Source organism: Chelonoidis abingdonii, chromosome 1, assembly GCF_003597395.2.
Source record: "Chelonoidis abingdonii isolate Lonesome George chromosome 1, CheloAbing_2.0, whole genome shotgun sequence".
NCBI lineage: Eukaryota > Metazoa > Chordata > Testudines > Testudinidae > Chelonoidis > Chelonoidis abingdonii.
In genome coordinates, this window is record NC_133769.1 from 135951235 (window position 1) to 135978345 (window position 27111).

General features: G+C 42.3%; 1 protein-coding gene across 4 annotated transcripts in view; it reads right to left on the bottom strand.

Annotated features, from left to right (window-relative positions):
- Positions 1-27111, bottom strand: part of LRP6 (LDL receptor related protein 6) — a 189779-nt gene that overhangs the window by 54661 nt on the left and 108007 nt on the right. For 3 of the 4 annotated variants that reach the window (XM_032803018.2, XM_032803017.2, XM_032803019.2), the window contains 4 exons: positions 25320-25716; positions 23941-24112; positions 2145-2361; positions 902-1191 (listed from right to left, as the gene is read on the bottom strand). In XM_032803018.2, the coding sequence (XP_032658909.1) occupies positions 902-1191; positions 2145-2361; positions 23941-24112; positions 25320-25716 (1076 nt within the window). Of the gene's footprint in view, positions 1-901; positions 1192-2144; positions 2362-6804; positions 6896-23940; positions 24113-25319; positions 25717-27111 lie in introns of those variants that run through there. The other variant, XM_032803020.2, reaches the window with a different exon arrangement.

Genomic DNA, 27111 nt, shown 5'->3' on the forward strand with positions numbered 1-27111 from the left:
CTGAATAAATTTACGCTCCTGAAAATGACAGTGAAACTGGACTAGTGAATATTGATGCTGAAACTTATATACCATTTGTCTGCCTTATGCCTGTTTCTGATATGCAACACTCCCCAACACTTCAGTCTCAACTGTATAATCTAGCTATTTCAGTATAATTTATAATTCATACCATATTTCACCTAATGTATGGAATCTTCATAACTAATGCATACAGGAGTAAGATTAACATCAGCTTTCACTTCAGGCCCAAGATACAGTTCCCTCCCACAATGTATTTGGCAAGATATCCATGTTAAGTCCCCCAAATCTCCCTCAAAGTGGCGCTTCCCCCCACAGTTTCAGTTTTCCACAAAATGCTGACTTTTATCCTTGCGAATTCATAGCGTGAGAAAACATAGATCCACCGATTTAAAAAGCACACATCTGAATTTAGCCAAGATATGAAGACATTTTGTGTTGGGTCAAGCTTTTTCCTCTGAACTAGAATTATGTAAAATTTATTTGTTGGTCAGTTCTTGAGTTTAAGTGTTTTGAGAATGCAGCAATAGTGGACTGCATGGGCGGAGAGTGAACTCTGGGCTCGAGGAGGCTAGCCATCCCCTTGCCCAGCCTGCCCCTTCTGCATAAGGCCCCGCCCCTCCCGCCCTCCTTCCCCCACCAGCACCTAGAGACTTTCCCCCCAGGAGCACTGGGCTGGCGATGCACTTCCCCCCACCCCCAAACACCAGGCAGTGTGAGCACCAGTTCCAGCCACCTGTAGTCCCTGGCTGTCCCAGGCCGGGGTTCTGGCCATGGGGGAAGAGCCGCATAGCCCCAGCAGGACCACACAGGGCTGCTTGGGGAGGCACAGCTGCCCATGTGGGACTGAACTCTAGATAGAGACAACTCTCTCCTTTACCTTCAACGAGATATCTGTCCAGTAAATCCGATTGTCTGTCACATCAAAATCCAGAGCAGAAGCTTCTTTGACTCCCGTAAGTGGGATGGCAACATTGTTGTTGTTGGTTTCCAAAGAGATTCGCCTGATATCTGCTCTCCGAGAAAAGAGCAGGAAAGCTTCTGGGACAATGCAAGTCCTCATATCACTGATCAGCTCCAAGCCTATGGGACAGGCACAGCGAGGACCCTGAGGTCTGTACAGACAGAGATGGCTGCAACCACCATTGTCCTCTGCACAAGGGTTTGCACCTACACATTCAGTAGAAGCAAAAAGAATTATTTGACATTGCCCTCCTTTTCCAGATAATTATCCTCAGACAGCAGTGCTAACTTTCTCCACAGTACATTGCCCTGCAACCTACCTCAGCCTTGTCCTATAGCAATTACCTTAAGAATGAAAATAGTTGCAGACTTCACAGCCATTCAGACCACTAATAAAGAATATTATTGTGACAGTGATCTGTGTATGTTATGGAAGTCTGTCTATTAAGAGCTGCACTGACACCACCAAACACACATTTCAAACAGGCAAACAGCTGGGAAGAGGCCTGCATTTGACACATGTAACTTAGTGCCCATTTAGACCAATCAGTGCACTTGAAAAACCTGTGTCGCTCCTAGTTTTCATGAAGACACAGGGAGCACAGTTTGTAGACAGGTTATGAGACGAAGACATATAGAACAGCCTTCGTTTCATTAACCGTTTGTGTTAAAGAAATACATATCATCACATAGCTCAACTGAATTCTGTACATGTTCTAATAGGGCCCAGTCTACACTAGAAAATTAAGTCAGCCTAACGATGTTGTTCAGGGTAGTTAAGCTCACCTAAGTCCATGCGCAGACAGCACTAGGTCGATGGAAGAATTCTTCTACAACCTCTTGAGGAGGTGGATTACCCATGCCAATGGGAGAACCCCTTCTGTCAGGGTAGGCAGTGGTTACACTGAAGCACTACAGCTGTAGAGTTTTAAGAGCAGACAAGCTCTAAGATGACAACCAGGCTATAGAGCCCTCAAAGCCTGCAGAAGGGCATTGTTAACACCGTTCCCCATTCTCACTATCCCAGTTAAATACAACCACAGAGAAAATCTACTTTGGGGTAGTCTCTTTACAGTGCCAAAGAAACCACTTATCCTATTCAGCTGCTTATGAAGTTGCTTTTCACACTTGTTGTCCAGGTCTGATTTTCAGTCACTCACCAATGATCTGATGGACATTAGTAGCTTTCAAGCCCATTAGGTCAGGAAGTTGGTCTATGATGATTTCTCTTTCTGCTGTACGCTTATGCACTCGCTCAATGCTACGCCTTTGCCAGTCGGTCCAATAGATGTAATCTCCCAGCAAAGTGAATCCAAAGATGTGAGGCAGCTTGTCCTCCACCAGAACTCTCCTGCTACTGCCATCTGCATTCATGACCTGCATAGACACAAAAAAAAAAACTGAATGAGAGAAACCTTGCCAATATGAAGAATAATTTCTCCAGACAGCCCACGATTAATACTACATTTTTCAACACAAAATAAAAAAAAAACCCTAACTAAACTATCAGAAATGCTTTTGGCAAATCCTCCATCCACAAATACATGCAGGACCTATCCATCTAAGACTATACCCTTACAACCAAAATCCAGATAAACAGATCCTAAAGGAAGGTTATGACTCAGCAATCCTATAATAAGACCATGCAAGAACTGCTATGCTGGTTCAGACCAATGGTCCATCTAGCCCTGTATTTTGTCTCCAACAGTAGTCAGTACTAGAGCTTCATGGGGAATAAACAGAACTGGGCAGTTGGAATGATCCATGCCATCTTCCCCCCTTCTAACTTCTGGTAGCCAGAGGTTCAGGGTCAACCCAAAAACAGGGTTACATCTCTAATCATCTTGGCTATGCTCCATTAACTTATCTAGTCCTTTCTGAAACCCTGTTATACTTTTGGCCTTCACAACATCCTCTGGCAATGAGTTCCACAGGTTAATTGTGTGTTATGTGAAAAAATATTTTCTTGTTTGTATTAAGCTTACTGCCTGTTAATTTAATCAGATGACCCTTGGTTTTTGTACTGTGTTGAAAGAGTAAATAACAACACTTCTCTATTTATTTTTTCCACACCATTCATGATTACACAAACGTCTATCACAGTGATGCCCAAATTTTTCCTCTCACCCCCCTCTCCCGTTAACAGTAAAGGAATGTGTCCGCACCGTGGGCTGGGAGCAGAGTCATGGCTAGGCCAGGGGCCAGGAGCTGCTCTAGCATATCCCCCTACCCCACTTAGTCATGTGTCTTCTCATTGAACAGCCCTAATCTTTTTAGTTTCTCCTTGTAATGAAGTCATTCCATACCCTCATTATCTTTGCTGCCTTCTCTGAACCCTTTTTCCAGTTCCACTATACTTTTTTGAGATGTGGCAACCAGAACTGGACATAGTATACAACATATGGGTGCACCATGGATTTGTATAGTGGCATGATGATATTTTCCATCTTATTTTCCACCCTTTTTCTAATAGTTCCTAACATTCAGTAAAACTTTTTGACTGCTGCTACATATTGACCTGAAGTTTTCAGAGATCTATCCATGGTGACTCCAAGATCTTTCTTGAGTGGTAACAGCTATTTTAGGACCCATCATTATCCATGTGTGGTTGGGATTATTTTTTCCAGATGTGCATTACTTTGCATTTACCTATGTTGAATTTCATATCTTTTTTTTTTTTTGGCCGAGTCACTCAGTTTTGTTTGTACTTACGGTAACTACCTTGAACAATTTTGTATCATTTTCAAACTCTGCCTTCTCAGTTTTCACTCCCTTTTCCAGATCACTAATGAATGTGTTGAACAGCACAGGTCCCAGCACAGATCCTTGAGGGACTCTGATGTTTACCACTCTCTGTTGTGAAAACTGACCATTTATTCAAATCCTTTGCTTCCTATCTTTTAAACCACTTTCTGATCCATAAGAACACCATCTCTCTTATCCCACGACTACTTAGTTTCCTTAAAAGCTTTTTGTGAGGGACCATGTCAAATGCTTTCTGAAAATTCAATAATACTATATTGCCTGGATAACCCGTATCCACATGCTTATAGATACCCTCAAAAAATTCCAATAGATTGGTGAGGCATGACTTCCCTTTACAAAAACTGTGCTGACTCTTTCTGAACATACTGTGTTTACACATTTGCTTGATCATTCTGTTCTTTAATATAGTTTTTTTGTTTGTTTGTTTTTTAAAACCAATTTGTCCAATAGTCAAATTAGGCTTACCAGCCTCCAACTGCCAGGATTGCCTTTGGAGACATTTTAAAAATCACCACATTAGCTACTATTTATTTTGAGATCCCATGTTAGGCATATCAGTCACACATCCAGTCCTATACCTCTTATCTGCTTTCTACGTTATCTTTATTGCTTTTAGTTTTTAATGGGAGGGGCATCGTGATCTGGAGGATGAATACAAGTTTAGAATGTCAGGAAGTCCTGGTTCAGCATATAGGTCAGTTAGCAGTCCCGTCTATGACAGCTTAGTCCAGCTCAGGCCAGATGATAATGTTGCACACAGCAGGTTCTGCAAACTAGAGGGTTTGAGAGAACTAACTGTAGCCATCATTTTGAACAACAGTTGTAAAAAATACAAAAACGGTCTAAGTTCTACATCTTCTGAACAATAAGAGTCATGTAAATCACTTGGTGGCTTTGATCAAGACACGTTCTCTACCTCAGTTTCCCTGTTGCTAAAACTGGGTAATACTTGCCTTCCTCAAAGGGGCAGTGGGAGGATTAACTAATCTTTGTACAGCATTTGACCATGTTAAAGCACTGGGTTAGTGCTAAATATTACTAGTAAATACATAGTGATGGAGGTGGAAGGAAACTAATATTTTAAAAGATATATTTCTATGCCAACGTAACAATCATATTACAACATGATTTGATTACTGAATCGTGTGCAAAAAGAAATCACTACTGAAACATACTGCATTTACTTTAAACATTTTTCCATTGGTTTTCAATAAACGAACGTTTCAAGAAAGACTTTTCCTTTTACTTGCATGCCAAAATAGTGTACAACTAGTAAAATTCATTCATTTTTTGGAAAACTTTATGAAGTATCCAGACAGCATTCTCATCTTTGCAACACCTCAAAAAGCACCCTCTTCTAGAACCTACAGGGTTACCCAAGATCATCTGACACAACCTCCTTATTTTCGAACACTGGATTGGGGAAAGCAGAAACTTTTGAATCACATTCACATATTGTTTTAAATGAGTCCTGTGCACCACTAGAAGAGCCCTGAGGGCTTCCTACTCTCTCCATGACTCACTCCAAAGATCTGTGTGCAAAGACAACCTTCAGAGTCAGTCAACACCAATGCATTAGCCAGGGGGGTCACTGTTTTGTGGTTAGAAAAACTTCCTAGCACTACGGGATGAGCAGCCTGCCTCTAGAGCACGTCCCCCCACTTGCACTCCTCAGGGCAGTGGGGGTCAGGGTGAAGGGGGAATGAGGAAGAAAAAAAAACCCGAAGTCTTTCTTGGCATAATGCAGAGCCTGCTGGTTTTTTTTTGTTGTTTGTTTGTTTGAATAAGTAATTTCTAGTTTCTTCCAAATACTTTGCTACAGTGGTGGCTGGGAAAAAAAATTAAATATGGAATACCACTATAGTCTCCAAACACATTTTCTTTATGATCAGAAGTGATTATGTCGCAAAACTGTCTGGTATTGCTCAATTTTCCCCATCCCACATTGGGAACCCAATCCTGTGAGCCTTCCCTCCTTTGACAGAAATCCTTCTGAAAACAATAGAAGCTTTGTATGTTTGCTGGCTTGGATGAATGGGCTCTAAATTTGTCTTAGAAATAAATTGAAAATTACTCCAGAAAATGGTCACATCAAAAAGTTTTGGCTCCCCCTCCCCCCCTGGACACACACACACTTTTCACAAAAATAAGGCAGGCATTACATTTTACTTTGTGAAATTTATATTGCTACAGGCATTAAACCTGTGCTGGTTATTCTACTTCAGAAACTTTCAACATCTGCTGACTTCTCCCATTTTTTCCTAGCTGCATGGCTCCCCGACATACTTTTTTTTGACAAATACGGTGCCTGAACAAAGCGCGGATGCCTAACTGAAGAACCATGAAACTGCTCTAAAAATGTCTATAAGGCAAGCTGTGACTAACTCCTTTTGCTGAATCCACCAGTCTCTCTAATCAGTGTGCAGAGCCCCTTTTTGCAAAAATTTTCACTGGTAAAGAAAACATCTCCACCTTTAAGTGAAAATCATCCACATTTTATCTTATCAGCATCTTGGTGACCTTCACAGTTGTTCTAATTCTCTGAGCTGACTGCATTTTTTTTCCTCCCTAAGTCATAAAGATAAGCCACTTGTCTGTAACTAATTAATTCACAATAATTAGTGCTTGCTAAGCAGAACAGCTAGCTATCCGGCATGCCTAGACATAAACAGACCCTGTAAGCGGAAGTGACCAAATAAAATAAACTGTAGTCACCATTAAAATGTCACCAGTTACCAAAAGTAACCATCACACTGCATTAGCTAAGCTACCACACTTTCACCCCGTACTTAACAATAGAACACAACTGTGGTATCAGAGACAGTGTCATGGGAACTGCTGGTAAAAAGATTATTTAAAAAAAGTGTGCACTGTGAACTAAATGGAAGCTCACATAAGCTTTAAATGGCAAGCTAGGCTACTAAAACAGCACAATCAACCATCTACTTGCCATAAAAGGAACGTATGGGAGGGGAAAGAGAGGAGAAAAGAAAAGAAACCATTACCTAGCCGTTTGTGAATTTCTGGTATGGACTGTATAAGGAGCTTACTTACCTGCAACTGGAGGTTCTTCGTGATGTGAGGTCCATATCTGTATTCTACTGTGGGTTATGCATGCACACCATGCGCCAGGAGACACATGTTGGGGATCCCTATCAAATGAAAATGCCATGCAGCACTGTGTCGTGATTTTCCCACTTGCAGTTGATAGCAAAGTGACTGCTGAGGGAGCGTGAGTACATTCTGCGTCCCCAGAATCTAGGCTGTAAATAGAGTGATCTGACTGCTCCAGTTCCAGAGGTTGACTGCTTCTGCACACAGAGAGGTAGATCTTCCTCCGCCTTGCTTGTTGATGTAGAAGACTGTCATGGTGTTGTCTGACATTAACAGGATATGGTGAGAGTGGATGAATGGAAGAAAAGATTCACAGGCCTTCTCTCTTGCCCTTAATTCCAGGGCATTGATGCGCGGGGTCTCAAGTTGTCCATGTTCCTTGCACCGTGTGGTTGCCCACATGGGCTCCCCAACCTAGCAGGGACACATCTGTAACGTTCAGCAAAGAGGGGACAGAGGATTTGTCCTTGGTGGGAATGGTCAGCGTGAGGTTTGTGGAATGATTGTTTGGGGAATGAACCAACTGTAGCCGTGTCTGAAGGCAATGAAGGTGGAGACTTGAAAATGGAGTGATGTACGTGCATGAGGCCATGTGGCCAAGTTGGGACAGGCATGTTTTCACTGTTACCTGAGGGTTGCTCGAGATGTGAGCTAGGATATCGTTCGTGGTCTGGAACTTGTCTCTGGGCAAGTACACCCTTGCAGTGACAGAGTTCAAGGTTGCTCCAATGAAATCCAAAGATTGCATAGGGTTAAGAACAGATTTTTCAATGTTTACTCTGACTCCCAGTGAGGAAAGGAGGCATAGCATTATAGAGGTTGACATATAGGCTTCTTGGCATGATTTGGTGGTGAAGAGCCATCAAAGTATGGGAAAACAACGTCTGACATGAGCTGCTACCACTGAAAATATCTATTGGAAATGTCTGGAGCCCATAAATCTGAGAAATAGTCTGTGGTGGGATAAATATTGATGTGAAAGGGACAGCAGTACCAACGGAGCAGTGTCCGGAGCGAGTGGAGCCCAATGTTCCTGGCCTTCTTGTCTTACCTGTGGGCCTTACGACATCCTAAGTCCTGATGGGCTGAACTGGTGGATTTGCTTGCAGGCACAGCTGATTTCTTTGAAGTTGACTTAGAGAAAGTCTTATTGCCATGCTTATGAGAGTGCTTCCTAACTTTTCAAGTAGGCTGTGCCATGGGGTGTGAGGGGCTGGATTCCCTGACACTGGGGTCGGATTTTGGAGCAGGAGGCATGCTACTTGCTGATTCAGGCCAACGTATGAAGAGTTCCCAATTGCGGTCTCATTGCCTTTTCCATGAGCTACTTGAGGAGATGAAATGCCCACTCTTCTTGGGTACGGCTGGGCAAGGACTGGCAAATTCTGCACCAAGCCACGATATGAGCTTCTCCCAAGCAGCAGAGGCAGCACTAGTAGTTATCACTGACTGAGAAGGACTGTGGACAGTGTCACACCCCAATGGTCCCCTCCCTCAGTGGGTCCCCTGGGGAGGCAGATCAGCACTGTATGTTGCTAACAGTGTTGAAATCTCTGCAAGGCATTTTGGGAAGGGTTAAAGGTGTGAGCATGGAGTGGAAGATTCCTTTGAAGGTTGCAAGAGGCCGAAGAGGGAGAGAAAGAGCAAAAAACGGGTTAACTCAATGCTTCAGCTAGTTCAGTCCAAAAATAAAACGCTGGCCCCAGTCTACGGTTACGGCGCTTGACTAGAAGTCTGCGGCTGCGTTCATATCTTACCCAACCCCAGTCAGCCATAAGAAAGGAGAATTACGCTGAGCAGGACTGGAAAAATTGCAAAACCTAGCGAGATGGTAGAGGCCAGCAAGGGGAAAAACAACTGTCTCACATCCCTGAAGCCAGTGTGTTTTGGGAAAGCTGAGGACGCCGCAGAAAACTGGTTTGAACTGGTACAAAAAGCACAAAAAAAAAGTTTCCTAAACAAAATGCCCCCCCCCAAAAACCTAGGATTTAAAACCCTCCTAAGAGCTGAAGCAAGTTGGAGATTGACAGCGAACCCTGGACAACCTGTGCACAGGACGGAACTCCTGTCCATCTCTTCCCCTCACTTTACACCTGGGCTTGGCCAGCCTCTGGTAGTGCATGACAGTATGAAAGCGGGTTAGGGCTTGGGGCACTAACGCTTTCTTCCTTCCTCTAAGTGACACAGGGAACCCTCAGCACTCTCCGCTGTTATTTTATTAATAAAACCTTAAAACTTAGACCCTTGGTGTGCTCTTTCATCTCCTCCCCTAACAATCCTGCGGCCTCAGCCTAATCACCTGACGCCTCAGGCAGATTTGTAACATAAAATTGTCACAACAGCAGGTGCAGAGTTTGAAACCCAGCGTTCTGGGCACAGTCTGATACCCAGAGTGTGATGGGTTCCTCCGTAGCTTACTGTAACTCTAAAAGATGTTAAAAACTATTAAAATTACTAAATCTATAAACGTTATTAAGAACTATTAAAACCCAGGTTTTTCTCCTCCATTACATCCAACTGATCAGTCCCCAGTTTATAGCCAAAATTCTTGGTGCATGACCTTTCACTTTGTACTTTAATTTCACCCCACTTCTGTTACTCCAATTTTCAAGGTTGTCCAAATCTTCTTATGTGATATTCCAGTCCTCTTCCATATTGGCACTACTTCCCAACTTTGCGTAATCCACAAATTTTACCACCGTACTGCTGCTTCTTCTGTCAAGATCATTAATGAAAATGTTAAATAACACTGATCCTTGAGGAACTCTACTAGTAACCTCCCTCCATCCTAGCAGTACACCTTTCAGTATGATCCATTGTTGTCTTCTCTTTAACCAGTTCCTTACCCACCTTTCAATTCTCGTATTAATCCCCATCTTCTCCAATTTAACTAATAATTTACAACGTGTAACTGTATCAAGGACTTTACTGAAATCCACGTAGATTAGATCTACAGCACGTCCTTTGTCTTGAAAATTGGTTATCTTCTCAAAGAAAGATCAGGTTACTCTGACATGATCTACCTTTCGTAAAACCATGTATTTTATCCCAATTACTGTTTACCTCTATGTCCTTAACTACTCTTTCAAAATTTGTTCTTTGTTCTTGCATACAACTGAGGTCAAACTAAGAGGCCTGTCATTTCCCAGATCACTTTTTCCCACCTTTCATAAATATAGGTAACATATTTGTAATTCTCCAGTCACAGGGTACGACCCCTAAGTTTACAGAGTCATTGAAAATCTTTGCCAGTGGGCTTGCAATTTCATGTGCCAGATCCTTTGATACTCTTGGATGGAGATTATCTGGGCCCCCAGAGTCTGTCCCATTAAACTGTTTCAGTTTGGCTTCCACCTCAGATATGGTAATTTCTACTACCACATCCTTGTTCCCATTAACCAGCTGGCCACCATTCCCCAAACTTCTCATTGCCTCAGTTTACAATAAGGGTAAAGTATTTGTTTAAGTATGGCCCATACATAGATTATCTTTAATCTCAACTCGCATCCTCTGTGTTTAGCAGTCCCACTTCTTTCGTTGTTCTCTTTTTATTTATATGGCTAAAGAAGTTTTTACTATTGTTTTAATTTGGAACAACATTGGAAGGTTCAACTTTGCTTGGCTTTTGGCAGTTTTCTCACTTTTCCCCCTACATTTTCTGACCTCCAGCAGCTAGCTTTTCTTGCTGCTTCATCCCTTCTTCCATTCCTTGTAGGCTTTCTGCTTTCTCTTAATAATCTGTTTGAATGCTTGTTCATCCAGTTTGGTCTGTAATCTTTCCTCCCCAATTTTTCCCTTTGCTCAGGCCTTCGATAGTTTCTGCATCTTTACCTTCAAATAATTCCAAGCCTCCTCCACATTCAGATACTGGAGTTCTTCAGCCCGGTCCACTTCCCCAATTCCCTTAATTTTGTAAAGGTTGCCCCTTTGAAATCAAGGACCCTAGCTGCAGAACTATTTTTGTTTATCCTTCCATTTAGCAAGTGTGTAGGACCTTTCATCATCTCCTGATGCACAGGACTGTGATTCTCAACACCATGCAGGACATACTGGATGGATCTACAGCAGTGGGCTCCCAAACTGTGGTGGGGCGACAGACAGCATGCTCATCCCTGTTTTGGCACCAGCCCACCTTGCTACTGAGTACTTCAACAGAAAGGTTACTTTTCTATAGTTGTACAAGCAATGATGGATCACCGAGAATTCATCATTGATATCAATGTGAGCTGGTACCGGAAGAACACAAGACTCAGAAAGCTCAGAAAGCTGCAAGCAGAGACATTCTTTCCCAACCAGCAGATTACCATCAGTGATGTTGAAATGCCCATGCTAATCCTGGGGGACTTAGCCTACCCCTCGCTACATGCTCGTAGATGTCCAAGTTTCTATGGTTGGCCGGTAGCTGCGCTTTTGCAGCCTCTTCTCCCCACAGGCCAAGGAGATCCAATACCTGTGTATTCCAGGCAGAAGCATGCCTAGTCCTACATGGTCTGTTGGGCAGTTGCATACAAGGGCGAGCTCCTAGGTGTGCAATCAGGAAGAGGCATTCAAAAAACATGTGAGAGGCTTAAGGGGTGGACGTGGCTTCTGGTCTCTGTGAATCCTGGACAATGGAGTTGAAAACTGTAGCCAGAATGGTCACTGTTGCAGGAAATGGGGCATTGTGGGACAGCTGCTGGAAGACTGTTAGGGTCGAGTCAGGTCATGTAGTGTCTACACTCACACTATGTTGCCCTCTGTGGGTCAACCATGGCTCTACGTCATTCAGGGAGGTGGTTTTACTAAACCGCTGTAAATGGGCGCTTATGTCAGCTGGGGACAAATTTGAACAGACACACATACACAGATCGACACAAGGAGACTTGCGTCAACTTAACTTTGTAGTGTAGATCAGGCCTAAGTAACTTGCCCGAGATCACTCAGGAAGTCTGTAGTGCAGCAGGAAATAGAACCCAGGTCTCCCAAGTCCTAGGTGGGCAACAAGAAAACCTGGTTATTTAAATGATTATTTAAACTTGGTTATTTAACACTAGTGAAAGGTGCTGGATTGGCAGTCCAGGTACAGCACGAACTATGGCCATGCAACCTTGCCCACATATGCCCCAGTCCTCAGCTGGAAGGGTGAAGGCATAAATCAGGTTCCATGCCCATTCAAACCATAACCATTCGGCAGAGACTGGCAAGAAGTGTTGTCAATTAGTGACAACTGTGGTGAAGAAGTTTCTTAAAGTGAATATCTGTCTACTAAGAGCTGGAGTTAGAGCAGCTTTCATTCCATAATGACCAAACACCACAACATTTAGTTCCTACTGACCTTGGCTGGATTTCAAAAGGTTTTAAAAGGATCCCAGTTTGTGGTTCACAAAACAAAAAAGAAACAGCGTGACATAGGAAGGAAAGCAAGAAGTGACCTGGGGGTGATGCATACATTCTATACAAAAGAGGGGAAAAAAAAGTCACAAATCAACTCATTGTAGAGGATTTCAACATACACTCTTCAGACTCTGTGGCACCTCAGAGACTAACAAATTTATTTGGGCACAAGCTTTCATGGGCTATAACCCACTTCATCAGATGCATGGAGTGGAAAATACAGTAGCAGGTATAAATACAAGGATTCTTCGTTGTTTTTGCTGACAAGGACTCCTTGTTTTTGGTGACAAGGACTAACACGGCTACCACTCAAACTCTTCAGATGGTGAAATTCAGGGAACAAGCTGATCTTCCTTGCATATGTACTCCTCTGAAGGATCCCAAACTGGATTATTCAGCCAAATTGATAACCGGGCCCTTTGAATCCCTGCTTAAGAAACTTGCCTTATAATCTGAGCTAGTGTCTCCTGTGGTTTGTGCTGCTTTAACCACAGTGTGGTGTGGGTTTCACATTCTGAGGCCATTCTAAATACTTCAGACCACAGTGAGAATATAGGCTACAACAGGAAACAGATGTGGCTTAACCACAAATGGTACCTTTACTGAAAGAGCGAGTAGTTCTATGGAAAGGGGAGGGGGAGGGGGAGGAAATCACACACAAGAAATGCAAATGGTCTTTCCTATAGGAAAGGGTCTTGCAAGCTAGTCAAACAAAACAATATCAATGCAAAACTTCAAAAAAAAAAAAAATACAGCATGTTGAAAATGAATTAAAACAAAAAATAGTGGCCATATCTTAAGATGCTCATGACCAAACAATGTAAATAATAATACATATAACTTAATATCTCATAGTATTGTTTCCATCTGAAACCAAAAAACTGCAGAATGGAATTCTGCACCAGAGCAATTTGTTTGGTGTCTCAAGTTTCGTCAAATATTCTAGATGTAATTCACTTCTAAATACCTACAGCAACTAAGTGATATAAGTGGACCAGGTGGGTAAGGTAATGTCTTATTGGACTAGCTTCTGAAGATATTACCTCATCCACCTTGTCACTCAATTTGATGGCACTTCAAAACACAACAACTTTTGAATGCCACATCTGATCAACTCCAAAACGTCAGGGAATGTTCTAGTCATCAATGGGCACAAACCTATTGATTTGCGTGAAATTCAGAAGACAGGAAAAGGACAACGGGGGACACACAAAGCCCCTGGCATCTGGTTAGCAAACTTAGCAACTCCAATCACCTCTGTAACTGTCTATAGATCAAAGAACCAGCAGATGGCAGCCATTATCACCTTCCAGCATAACACACCCATCTCAGCTCTGCCCTTCCTCCCAATATGGTTTAAAATGTCGACACTCTGAATTACTTATCTCCCACAAAGAAAGAACATAAATAAGAATGGTGGAGGTAAGGGGGAAAATAGGGGCACACAAAGAGCCTCTAGGATGGAAGGGAGAATGGGGAACCTTGGTATGGATGAGAAAGTGACATGGAGAGCACACAGAGCCCCTGCCATGAGGAGCATGGGAGTTTCAGGAAATACAGTGGTCCAGAAAGGTGGCACACAGGGAGGGAATGCAGGAATCCAAGGAGCCTCTAGTGTATGCAATGTGCCCATCTTACACAAGTAACAAAGCGTGACCCTCTAGTTCAGCTATTTTAATTGTTGAGGGAGTTATTAGTTGGTCTAGCATGGGATCTGTACATGTATACACACAACAGTATGCAAAACTAATATTACTTTGTATGGATAATACTTATGATCTGATGGCAAAGAAGGCAGATTTGTAATAATTCTACTCAAGATATAATTGTTCTTTCCATGCTAGGTGTTACAAAACCTACTGTTGCTCTCAGACAAAACCACTTAGTGCATAATAAGGATATCACCAAAAAACTATCTAAAATATATATATCTTTTCTGCATTTCCTTTTCTATTACTGCAGACATCATAAATATTTTGTTCCACTTCTGTTATTGCAGATATTGAATAAACTCACTCATTTCCCATGAGACAGCTTCACCCAATGCATCAATTAAGCAACGTCTCAAATCTAGCATTTCTAACTCCCTAATTACTTTCATGGTGATAAATTGATTTCAGAAACAATGGATTGTGTTATCGTTGGGATTGACTCAGGCCAAAGATACCCAAATAAACAGGGGAAAAAAACAGCTTCTGTTTACCAACATCTTGACAATCAACAATGACATCCTCTAGGAAGTCTCAGTAATACAAAAGAAATTACATTTGGTAGTAAAGGATCAGACAGAAATTACAGTTGAAATGAATAAACAGAGTTGAGAGCACAGAGATAACCTAAAAAATGTCAGAGAGGCAACAGCTATATACAGATAAAAAGTTTTAAACGGGCAAATAAGTATTCCTGATAATGGAAGAGAAACATCATGCATTCTACATTTCTAAAACATGGTGGAATGACATCAAAGGGGTACTGTATTAAATGGGCATAAACTATACAAGAAGGATAGATTAGATTGTAGAGGTGGAGGGTGAGCACAACAACTTAAAGATTCCATGAAAACAACACATCATAGTGGAGGAGACCATAAAGTTTGGATATAAATCCTAAATAATAAGAATAGGAATATACTACTAGGGTTGTATCACTACAATTCAGAGAATGAAATATATTAGGTTTGTAGTGTTGAGGGTGATCAGAGAGACAATTTAAAGTTAATAAGGCAATAAATATGGGTGATTTCAACTACCCACATATAAACTGGTCATATGGTTCAGAGCTCATGGAACAGCTACTTCCAGAGCACACAAGAGGAGAAGTTACTCTGGATTTAATCCTAAATCCGACATCCATCTCAGCTCAATGTACAGCCATGCTCATAAAAGCAAATAAAGTGTTAGGATGTTTAAAGAATGTGGAAAAAATGGAAAAAAATACTATGATGCCATTCATTATATAACTAAATGGTAAACCTTCACCTGGAATACTATATTCTGTTCTGGTCAATCCATCTTAAAATAGATATAGGAATAACAGAAAGTTCAGAATCAGAGACAGATTTTTTTTCACATGAAGGAAGCTTGAAAAAGTAGGATGTGGCAGTTTAGAGGGGAGAGGATTAATAGTTATTCCACAATTTTTCATTAGAGCAAGTTTAGCACTTTTGTTTAAAGTATCTAGCCCTGGCCATTGCTGGAGACTGGATAATGACCACAGGCCTAATCTAATACTTCACTTCCCAACTACTATGAGACAAGAAAACAACAAGTGTACAGGGCAGAACAGTAGGATCTGAGCTTATGTTCCAATCAGTTACTCAGGTGTAAGTCTATTAAAGGCAGTGGGTATGCATAGGCAGAGGTGGAAGTGGGCTAGTATTTACTACCTTACTATCACACTTGTGCATAAGGGTATGGCTATACTTGAAATTTCAAAGCGCTGCCGCAGCAGCACTTTGAAGTGTGAGTGTGGTCGGAGCGCCAGCGCTGGGAGAGAGCTCTCCCAGCACTGCATGTAAACCACATCCTCTTCGGGTGTAGCGTGCAGCGCTGGGAGCCGCGCTCCCAGCGCCGCCGCACTGATTACGCTGAGGCTTTACAGTGCTGCATCTTGCAGTGCTCAGGGGGGTGTTTTTTCACACCCCTGAGTGCGAAAGTTGCAGCGCTGTAAAGTGCCAGTGTAGCCATACCCTCAGTGTCTCCGAGGGTATAATTCAAAGAGAATGGAGTTGCACAGATGTAGGTAAGGATCCACTGTGGCCTGATAAACTCCTTTAATTGTTGATAATGTGCGAGAATGAAAGAATCTAGTCTGACTTTTAGAGTCCAGGCAGAGTCTGCAAGACCTACACTTAGGAAAAATCTTTTACAAATCAATATCACAAAGCCTTTTGCTGTCTCAAAATTATTTTTAAAACAGTAAAATGGTACCATGTCTGCAAAGTCTGGCTGATGACAGGCAGTATTCTTACTGCACATAGTGGAATCTACAAACAAGGAAGACGGAAATTTTCACTGTCTTTTTGTTTGTTTTTAAAGCATCAACAACCTACCTGCGAGTATGTAGATCACAATGAAGGAAGTCTTACTGGTGGGACACCACTCAAGAGTTCTTTGAGCACTAACCTACAGAAGATATTTTTAATAGGTCTCCCACTATATTTTACATTTATTATATATCCAAGTTATCAAAGATGACAAAATCTAGCACTTAATATTCTCACACCTAAGAGGCAACATTAGTATTTTACTTATATTTCCTCTTTTTGGTTTTAAAATAATAATCCTTTGAATGGTCCCACGAAAGTGACCCCCCTGCACTTTACAGTACTTTCTTTAAAATATATAATTTCTTTTTAAATTATCCATTATTCCGGAAATCAGAAGACCTGATTTGCGTGTGGTTTTGAGAAAGCCACTTAACCTCTCTATGCCTGAGTTTCCTCTCAGTAATAAAATGGACATAACCTGCCATTTTTCTGCCTCAGTCTGTGTTGTGAGATCTAATTCTTCAATGACTGTAAAAGTCCATGAGAACCTGTGATGGTTCTTGGTGAGGGATACATAAACCCCTCACTAAGACTAAAAAGGTGAAAAAGCAATGCTGGGCCAAGAACACCCTGCCCCATAGCAGCTACAGAGCACGTTTGAAATGGAGGACCAGCTTAAAATTGGAGTCTGGCAGTCAAGCTGAGGAGAATGGAGAGGCTGTCTGCAGGAAGAAAGCCAGTTAGTACCTTCTGAGACACAGGAATTCACAGGGGAAAGCCCAAGCGGGCAGTCCGGCATCTGACCCTTTTCCTCTCCCCTTCTCTGATGAGGGGGAAGAAATGGACATTGAGGGTATGTTTACGTTGCAGTTAGACACCCGCAGCTGGCCCATGCCAGCTGACTCAATCCCTCTGGGCTTAGGGCTGTTTAACTGCAGTGCAGATGTTGGGGCTTGGGTGGGAGGGCCCCAGAGATAGGGGTGCAGCCGAGCCTGAAAGTCTGCACTCCAATTAAACAGCCTCTTAACCCCAAACTTGAGTCAGCAAGCATGGACCAGCTGCGGATGTCTAATTGTAGTGTAGACATACACTGAGAAGTCCTGAGAGACTGTGCAAATCACTGAGACTGTCTGAACAACCTTCCAGAAGGAGGGAAGCAGAGGGCTGTGACCACACCCCAAACTGAAGAGAACAAGATGGAGGTTTGGAAGTGTCCTGGGGAGGCTTCTCTGGGGTGTTAGCTAAAGGGGATGGAAACACCCTTCACCCCTTGTGCCCTATGCCGGGACCCAGTGAAGAATGAGAGCCTGAGTCCTCCTACCCTAGTCCAACCATGAGCAACAGGAGCAACACAGTAACTTGGCCGTCAGGCCACCAAATGGCCCGACAAGGCCCACATGCGCATTCAGGACATTGGAGACCTGCTGGCCTCTAAGTGACCCGCTACAGAACCTCACATGACAAGCTCCTCACTTTGGTAAGTTATATCAATAGTAGAGCTTACAGCATCCCTTCCCCTCATTTTAAAATATGGAATATCTACAAAACCTGAACACTGCCTCAAATCAGAATGAACTTTGATGCCCTCCTTCAGCAAAGTACTTACGCACATGCTAGAAGTGCTTTGCTGAATCAGTGTACAGTAACTCCTTGCTTAAAGTCATCCCAGTTAACGCTGTTTCGTTGCTGCTCAATTAGAGAACATGCTTGTTTAAAGTTGTGCAATGCTCCCTTATAACCTTCTTTGGCAGTCGCCTGCTTTGTCCACTGCTTGCAGAAAGAGCAGCCCGTTGGAGCTAGTGGTGGGGGCTTGGAACCACGGTGGACCCGCAGCCCCACTAAGTTCCCTATGCAGCCACCGCTCAGCAGGCTATCAATTGCCAGGCAGTTCAGGTGTCCCTCCCCACACTGCTGTGATGCTCCTGCCCTCTACCTTGGAGCTGCTCCCGGGAGCCTCCTGCTTGCTGTGCAAGGGGAGGGAGGGGGAAGAGGTGTGCCAACATCAGGATTTGCCCCTGCCCCCAATCCTGTACCTTATCTCCACAGAGCAGTGAGGGGACACAAAAGGGCTCAGGACAGAGGAAGCTTGCTGGTAGCAGCTGCTGTCTCAACTTGCTGATCTACTTAAAAAGGCAATGTACTTAGAGTGCGGTCACAGTACTTAAAGGGGCAATGTGCATCTCTCTCTCTCGCGCACACACACACACAGCGTGTGTCTCTGTCTCCCCTCCCTCCATTTGTGCTGCCTTGTAGAGTGTGAGGCTGCATTAACAACATGTTAACCCTTGAGGCTCAGTCGAGTGCTAGTTCATCATTTAGAAGTAAGGCATTCCTCGGGAAATATCCCACCCTCCGAGTTCACCACTTCAACCAAGCTTCACAATCATCATTGTTGTGTACAGTATTAAATTGTTTAAAATTGGATTCGCTTATCATCGTTTCGCTTAAAGTAGTATTTTTCAGGAACATAACTACAACATTAAGCAAGGATTCATAGATTCATAGACTCTAGGACTGGAAGGGACCTCAAGAGGTCATCAAGTCCATCCCCTGCCTTCATGGCAGGACCAAATACTGTCTAGACCATCCCGGATAGACATTTATCTAACCTACTCTTAAATATCTCCAGAGATGGAGATTCCACAACCTCCCTAGGCAATTTATTCCAGTGTTTAACTACCCTGACAGTTAGGAACTTTTTCCTAATGTCCAACCTAAATCTCCCTTGCTGCAGTTTAAGCCCATTGCTTCTTGTTCTATCATTAGAGGCTAAGGTGAACAAGTTTTCTCCCTCCTCCTGATGACACCCTTTTAGATACCTGAAAACTGCTATCATGTCCCCTCTCAGTCTTCTCTTTTCCAAACTAAATAAACCCAATTCTTTCAGCCTTCCTTCATAGGTCATGTTCTCAAGACCTTTAATCATTCTTGTTGCTCTTCTCTGGACCCTCTCCAATTTCTCCACATCTTTCTTGAAATGCAGTGCCCAGAACTGGACACAATACTCCAGTTGAGGCCTAACCAGCGCAGAGTAGAGCGGAAGAATGACTTCTCGTGTCTTGTTTACAACACACCTGTTAATGCATCCCAGAATCACGTTTGCTTTTTTTGCAACAGTATCACACTGTTGACTCATATTTAGCTTGTGGTCCACTATGACCCCTAGATCTCTTTCTGCCATACTCCTTCCTAGACAGTCTCTTCCCATTCTGTATGTGTGAAACTGATTGTTCCTTCCTAAGTGGAGCACTTTGCATTTGTCTTTATTGAACTTCATCCGGTTTACCTCAGACCATTTCTCCAATTTGTCCAGATCATTTTGAATTTTGACCCTGTCCTCCAAAGCAGTTGCAATCCCTCCCAGTTTGGTATCATCCGCAAACTTAATAAGCTTACTTTCTATGCCAACATCTAAGTTGTTGATGAAGATATTGAACAGAGCCGGTTCCAAAACAGACCCCTGTGGAACCCCACTTGTTATACCTGTCGAGCCGGATTGGGAGCCATTAATAACAAGTAACAAGGATTAATAACAAACAACAACAACATTAACAACAGTAACAAGGAGTTACTGTACATATCACATCTGTATAATATACAAGGGCCAGAATTAAGAGGCAAAGCAGTTTCAGATGTATGCTTCATCTGCATTTACTTCAAATATCTACAAGAGATATTGGTTCCCTCTAAATGTAACTATACAAAAACGTGTGTATTTCAACTTGGCAGGGAGTCAACTGTTTCTACCTCTCAATTTTCAGTGCTTTATTAAAAAGTGGGGATTGAACAAAAGCAATCGAGCTTGCCTATACATCAGTATTTCACAATATACAGACATAGGAGAGAGAGAATTTCTCAATTTTTTTTTGAATGCTTGGAAAACAAAACTTCCTTATTAGGGTACTGATGCAATAGAGGGTGCTGTCATCAGAGGAAAATGTAGCCCTACAATTTCAGGATTAGAATGCAGAATGGAGCATTTGCCAGATGCTAAGCTTTTAATTCCCTGGTCATACACAATAAGGTCTTCTCTGTTCAGGACCTTTGTACCCAAAAAAATCTTAATAGCTTCCATTTTCTGTTCCCGATGAAGCAGTGTTCTGAAAGCACGCGTGTTGTTATTCTGAAAAGAAGCAAGATATAAAAGACGTTCCCCATTAATCATCAGGGTTAGGGGAAGTAATGCTAGGCATGATAAATGGAGTTGGGCATATAGAAACACTCCAAGTTAGAACTGCACTCAAAATCATTAGATAATGGTTGGATCTGTATGGGAAGCACACAGTCCTGCTCAAAGCCCACTCCAGTAGATGTATGTCTGTTTCATCACTGGATTTGAGAAGAATGGAGAAAAGGAAAGAGGATGGATAAAGGATAGCTGAAGCAAAAACACACTGAAAAATTGCAAGGAAATCAGCTGTATCAATGTGCTTCCTCTAAACACAAAGAGACACACACGCGTGCTATATCAATACAGGTTTTGCTGGCCATTTTAAATCTAGCCTATGTCTTAAAACAGGTAGCATACGTGTCCAGAAGACGAATATTCACTTGAGCAGGAAAATGTAAAACCAATTCAACAGAGCAGATTATACATTTTTAACCTCATAGCACAGCAGGAAAATGCTTTAAACCTGTAGCAAGTCAATGAGAAATCTTCCCCACTGGTAAGCACAATAACAGCCATCCATTTCAATAGAAGTTCATCAGCAGTGAAACCTAACCGAGATAAATGAGGAAGCTTTTGAGCCACAGCCTGCTTCTGCCTGCTGCAGGCTGCCAGATAAAATGGGAACAAAAGCTCCCTGCTGCACCCCCTACCAGTCTCCATTAACCCCTGCTGATGTTTTATTATCGTCTGGGGGCTCCAGAAAAGCGTAGCATGAATCAGTGTGTAAAAATAAATAATAAAGCACATATGTGGCACAAACAAACCAGAAATCTGGCTTGCAGGAGACATTGACTTCTTTAGCAATGCAGTAAGATTACTATTTGAGTAACGCCACACACTGAAAAAACAAAAAAGCACGCACTATTTTATGATTTTGTATGGAAAACCTACTTGTATACAATAATGCATAAGCACACTGAAATGTCTCTCTCTCTTTGACCACACACAAGGTCACTCATCAAGCCATGAGCAGGCTGAGTTTTCCTGACTACCAGTTCCAGGGTCTATGATTAGACCATGTACAAGGCCTTTCATTTTCAGTTTTTATTTTTTAAAGAATTTCACAGGAATTTCAGTATTTATTCTAAAAATTTAAAAATGGGTGAAAACTCATTAAAAATAAAAAATGAAGGGCAGTGGGCAAGGCAGGGCAGTAGGGGGAACCAACTTTTCAAAAAGCAAAAGCAGGACACATGAAGGTACCCTGCCACCTGTGTGATCCTGCTCCTCCTCTTCCTCCCAAGTCCTCAACCCCTGCCCCTTCTCTTTTCCCGAGGCCCTGCCTCCTGCTCCTCCCCTTCCCCCCAAGGCCCAGCCCCATGGCTAGGCTGGAAACTGGAGCAGGGCTGTGGTAAGAGCTCAGGGAGTCCAGGCCGCTGTGGGGAACCGCAGACCCTCCATTTGTCCTAGAGCAGCCTCTGGCCTGTGTGCCCAGCCTCTGGGGTGCGCCGACCTAGGGCAAGTGGAAGGTCTTGGACTCCAGGACTCCCCACAGCGGCCCAGGCTCCCTGGGTGGTTCTTACATGCCCAGCTCTGGTTTCCGACCTGGCAGAGGTGGGGGGGCCTCATGACAAGCAGGAACTAAGGCCCACCTCAGTTTCATCCCCTCCCCCCCACACTAGGAAGATGCAGGTGTCACCCCTGAGCCTCAGACAGGCACAGACTAGTGCCACAGTGAATCCAGGACAAATGCTGTCCTAGAGTCATTGAGCCTAGGATTTGGACTCTGCATTTCATGACTGTCAGGATGGGTGGTCTCCCTATAGGGCAGGAGGTATGCTTACTACTCACAGGGGTTGAGAGTATTTGTGATGTAGCCGTGTCTCCTAGGATCTGGCTTCTTGCCTTTCTCGCTCCCTAGCTGCACAGAGGAAGCAGATGGGACTCTGGCACTTCAGCACAGCCAAGACAATAGTAGGCTATACCCTGGGAGTACTGACCCCCCGCTCTCCCGCCAGGCATGGCCCTCTCCTGAAACCAGCCTTTCAGAATGGCCCCGTCCACTTCCTGGGGCCACGCTGAAGAGTATGGGTCAGGATAGGGCTTTGCCAGCAGGGAGCTCAGTACTCACAGAGTCTAACTGCTGGCTTGTACACAGTGGGGGAGCAAGATGGGGAGGGACCTGGGTCCCAGCAGCCGAAACCACATGCACAAAATGTCATCCACTTCCCCTGCAGGACAGAGCCCCCACTCTGCCCCGATCGTTCAGTCTGATCCCAGGAAGCAGATGGGGCTGAACTGACGGGCAGGGGCCAAGAGGGGATGCAGCCTTCCACTCTCCCTTCTGTGCCTGGCCCCATCCACTTCCTCCACAAAAAATTCCTGGGTCCTGAAAAAGCTAAAATTGGGTAAAAACTGAATACTGACTTTTTCAAAATCCAGGACTTTTTTTTAGAGAAAAATCAATAACTACCGAAAACAGCAGGCTACACAACATCTCAAATTAAATTAAATTAAATTCTGAGCTCCTTTTTTCTCTCCAAGGTTAAAGGATCAACTTATACTAAGGCTACACACAAAGTGAATTTTTTTTGTCTCTCCTTAGCACATGTACTATTTTGGTGATAATGATATTTGGTACTCAGTTGTTTACAGTCTCAAAGACTTGTACATTAGACACAATGAGAGACCAAATTTAGCCCAAAATTGAAATTTATGAAAATTGGCCTAAGGCAAATAGAAATATTTCTTGTCCTCCCTCTTTGCTCATTTTGCCCTTCCCCATTTCTTTTTTAAACAAACATTATAATGGAAAGAAATGAAAGGGGGAAGGACCGAAACCTATTCCCCCTGCAATATCTGAAACCCTAACAACATTGTGCTAAGCATATAAGAACTTGGAAATGAAATTGACTAGAAATATGTGAAAATGACTCTTAAAACGGTCTGAATTGAAAAAAGCACAGGCAGTAAAATGCACGTTTACATAATTTTTTCCTAATGTGTTATTACCAACGTAAGTAAGGACATCTGTTTTTTTTAAACATATAGGAACATAAGAAGGGCCATACTGGGTTAGACCAAAGGTTCATCAAGCCCAGTATCGTGTATCTGACAGTGACCAATGGCAGGTGCCCCAAAAGGAGTGAACAGACAGGTGATCATCACGTGACCCATGCCCTGTCACCCAATCCCAGCTTCTGGGAAACAGAGGCTAGGGACACCATTCCTGCCCATCCTGGCTAATAGCCATTGATGAACCTATCCTCCATGAATTTATCTAGCTCCCTTTTTTAAAGGTGTCCTTTTTAAACAAATCCTCCCAATAGCAACTCATCCCCACTCCCCAAATCTATTATCTGGTTATTATTCCCCATTTATAAATAGAGAAACGGAAGAAAAGTAGTGAAGTGACTTGTTCAAGGCCACATAGGAAGTCACTTGGATAAGAATTAAGGAGTTCCTTATTCAGAGTAAATCCTCCACACCCATGCTGCCTCCTGAAGACCTTCATGGCAAATATATCAGTGTCTATATCTAGAAAAATGGAAGTGGCTCTATTGTTTTAACTGTGTAGAATTAATTAAAAATGCAATTAACAAACCTCAATTTTGTCTGTTTTCGCATCTCCCCAATATATTTTGCTTTCTGCATAATCCAGGGCCAGCCCATTTGGCCAGCCAAGTGAAGTATTCACCAGCACAACTCTGTCTGACCCATCTAATGCAGCCCTCTCAATCTTTGGAATTTCTCCCCAGTCAGTCCAATACATGTATCTGCAATGGAGAACAGAAGAAAAGTTTACAAATACTTTAAAACCAAAGCTTTCAACATGCGTGCAGCTCATCTCTCATACCCCCAAACCAAAAGTGTGTGATCAGAAGACATACAATAAAGACCAATGCATTTCTAGGACAAATGGACATGATTTCTATCACTGAGGTGGTAAAATTAAAATCCTGCAATATGTCCTCAATGGTGCTGATATGTGTAAATGCACTGGTCAGTTTAACAGAATTTCCATAACAATCCACTGCATTTTTCATAATTGTACAGCCATTTTTTTGAGGTTGAATAACCAATTCTACTTAGTTACTCAAATCTGGAAACACGGGCAAAGACCAGAAAGAAATAAAGAGGACGAGTCAATAAGCAGAAGTAGTTTATTCATCCCCATTTGGTAGCTTTCAGATAATCCAGATTTTTTAATTTCAAGCAAAAAGAGTATATGTAATATTCATGTTCCACTACCTGCGCACATGTACATATAGACATCAGTTCCTCCTTTACTAAATTTTTGTTTGTGTTTTATATTTGGGGACTTTTTAAAAATCTTTTTCAGCTTGAGATGTACAAACACAGTGTTAAACCAGAATTGACACTAAACAGTTCTGATGTAATTTATGTAGCAATTTTGAGAAATTGCAAAATGAGAAACAGGAAAAGAATAGGAGGAAGAGGTTAAAAAAATAATAAATTTTAGCTTTGGAAACGTAAGACCTCCCACAAATCAAATGGTATTAAAAATCACGTGTTCTTAAATTTTCAAATCAGTGTATGTACATCTGCATAGTCCAAATAATGTTACAGTTAAAAGTCAGATGAGTGAAAGTTAGAGTTAACAGCATGATAAAAAAATTGGTATTATTTATACTCTTCAATACAGACAGGCCTGAACACCACGAGAAAGATCACTAGGGTTTGTATTTTTTGTTTGCCTTTTAAAGAGATCATAGTGTATTTGGCATCAGCGTGCTACAATGAATCTCTGCCATTACATTTCTGAATGATACAACTTTCTAATGACAGGTTTCAGAATAGCAGCCGTGTTAGTTTGTATGTGCAAAAAGAACAGGAGTACTTGTGGCACCTTAGAGACTAACAAATTTATTTATGCTCAAATAAATTTGTTAGTCTCTAAAGTGCCACAAGTACTCCTGTTCTTTTTACAACTTTCTAAAACATTTATAAATTGTTCCTTACCCAACCATGGGATCCAATACGATTGCTCTCGGTTCTTCCAAGTCTTCTGATATCAAGATCTTTCTCATAGTCCCGTTAAGTCTTGTCACCTCTATGCGGTCAGTACCGGTGTCCGTCCAATAAAGGTTTCGGGCAACCCAGTCCACAGCAATGCCATCAGGATGAGCAATCTGCGCTGTGACAACGAACTGACTAGCTGAGCCATCTATGAAAGAGCGGCGAATGGCCCTCACCTCATCATCAGTCCAATAGATGTATCCTTCCACAGGATCATAGTCAATAGCAATGGCATGGCGGATGTCCTCCAGCTGCAAGACAATGTCTGTAAAATCTGGGGTATCCAAGGAAATGCGCCTCAAGTCTGTCCTGCGGGCTAGGAGCAGTAACTCGGTGGCACCTGAATATATCAAAACCAAACAAAAAAAAATACCTTTAACTCAAAAATTGCACATGATAAATATGCAGATTCTGAGCAAGATTCTCAGCTGATGCAAATTAGTGTGGCCCCATTGACTTCAGTGGTACTATGAAGATTGGTTTGCACCACTTGAGAATCTGGCTCAAAGTTCTTCAGTGTGAATTTTGGATCCGATGCCGAATGATTCCCAGGACATTTGAAGTTTCTTTCTGTAGAAATGGACCATTAAAATCTGCATGACATTAAGAAAATTTTGATGAATACTGCTCTTTTGGTCCAACTTGAATTGTACATAGTATGTAAATTTTGCGAAGTTTAATATATTACAGTATGCTATAGATATATAGACTTGGCAGAATTAGATTTTTGTATATATAATTTCAATGGCTAATATCTGTTTACTTTTAAGATTTTTTAAAGATTGTTATCGATCTACACTTTCAAAGCTGTGGAAAATTAAGGGAGGATCACATTTATTTAATGACAGCAGATGCTGAGATTCAAAACATAAAAGCTTTATAAGTGTTACAATACAAATTGTCAACCTCACCTGTCAAAATATACAAGGTAAAATATCCTTAAATCAAATTAATAAACTCTCAAGCAACATTTTTCTTATTGGGGGGAGGGGGTGTATGGTGAAATAAATATTTACCAATAAAAACTGAATCCTTCCAAGACTGATTGTGTTTGTGTGTGTGTGTTTAACATACAGATTAAAAGAAAGCTGTGAAAGCAAATCAACAAATCTGTTGTGACTGTATTAGAACCAACAGTTGGCTACCCTCTCCTAGATAAAATATCTGGTGGAAATAGGGAAAAACCTCTCATTAAAAAAATGTGCGTTTAAACAGTGAAATACCTATGAAACAAGAAGTTAATATAAAACAATGAGAGTGACCTTCCTGTGAAAAATTCCTGTGTCAATCAACCTTGCTTGCTTAACAGGGGGAAATGCATTATATTGCTGGGATTCACTCATATTAAGCCGGATAAACTCTTCATTAATACATCTAATGAAAGAAGTCTATATCAACATGCGAAGACCACTACTACATAGGCTTACAAAGTCATGCTAAAATAAAATGTACTAATGCCTTTACAGTCTTTAGATTTATAGAGGGGAAACATCTGTTCATTTATGCTGTAGATGATATACCTCTACCCTGATATAATGTGGTCCGATATAACGCGAACTCGGATATAACGCAGTAAAGCAGCACTCCGGGGGACGGGGCTACTTTACCACGTTATATCCAAATTCGTGTTACCTCAAGTGGTTCCTCTGTGCCTGTCCGTTACTTGCTGCAGCCCTCCCCACCCCAGCTCACCTCTGCTCCGCTGCCGCCTCCTCCTCCTCCCTCCATGAGCAGG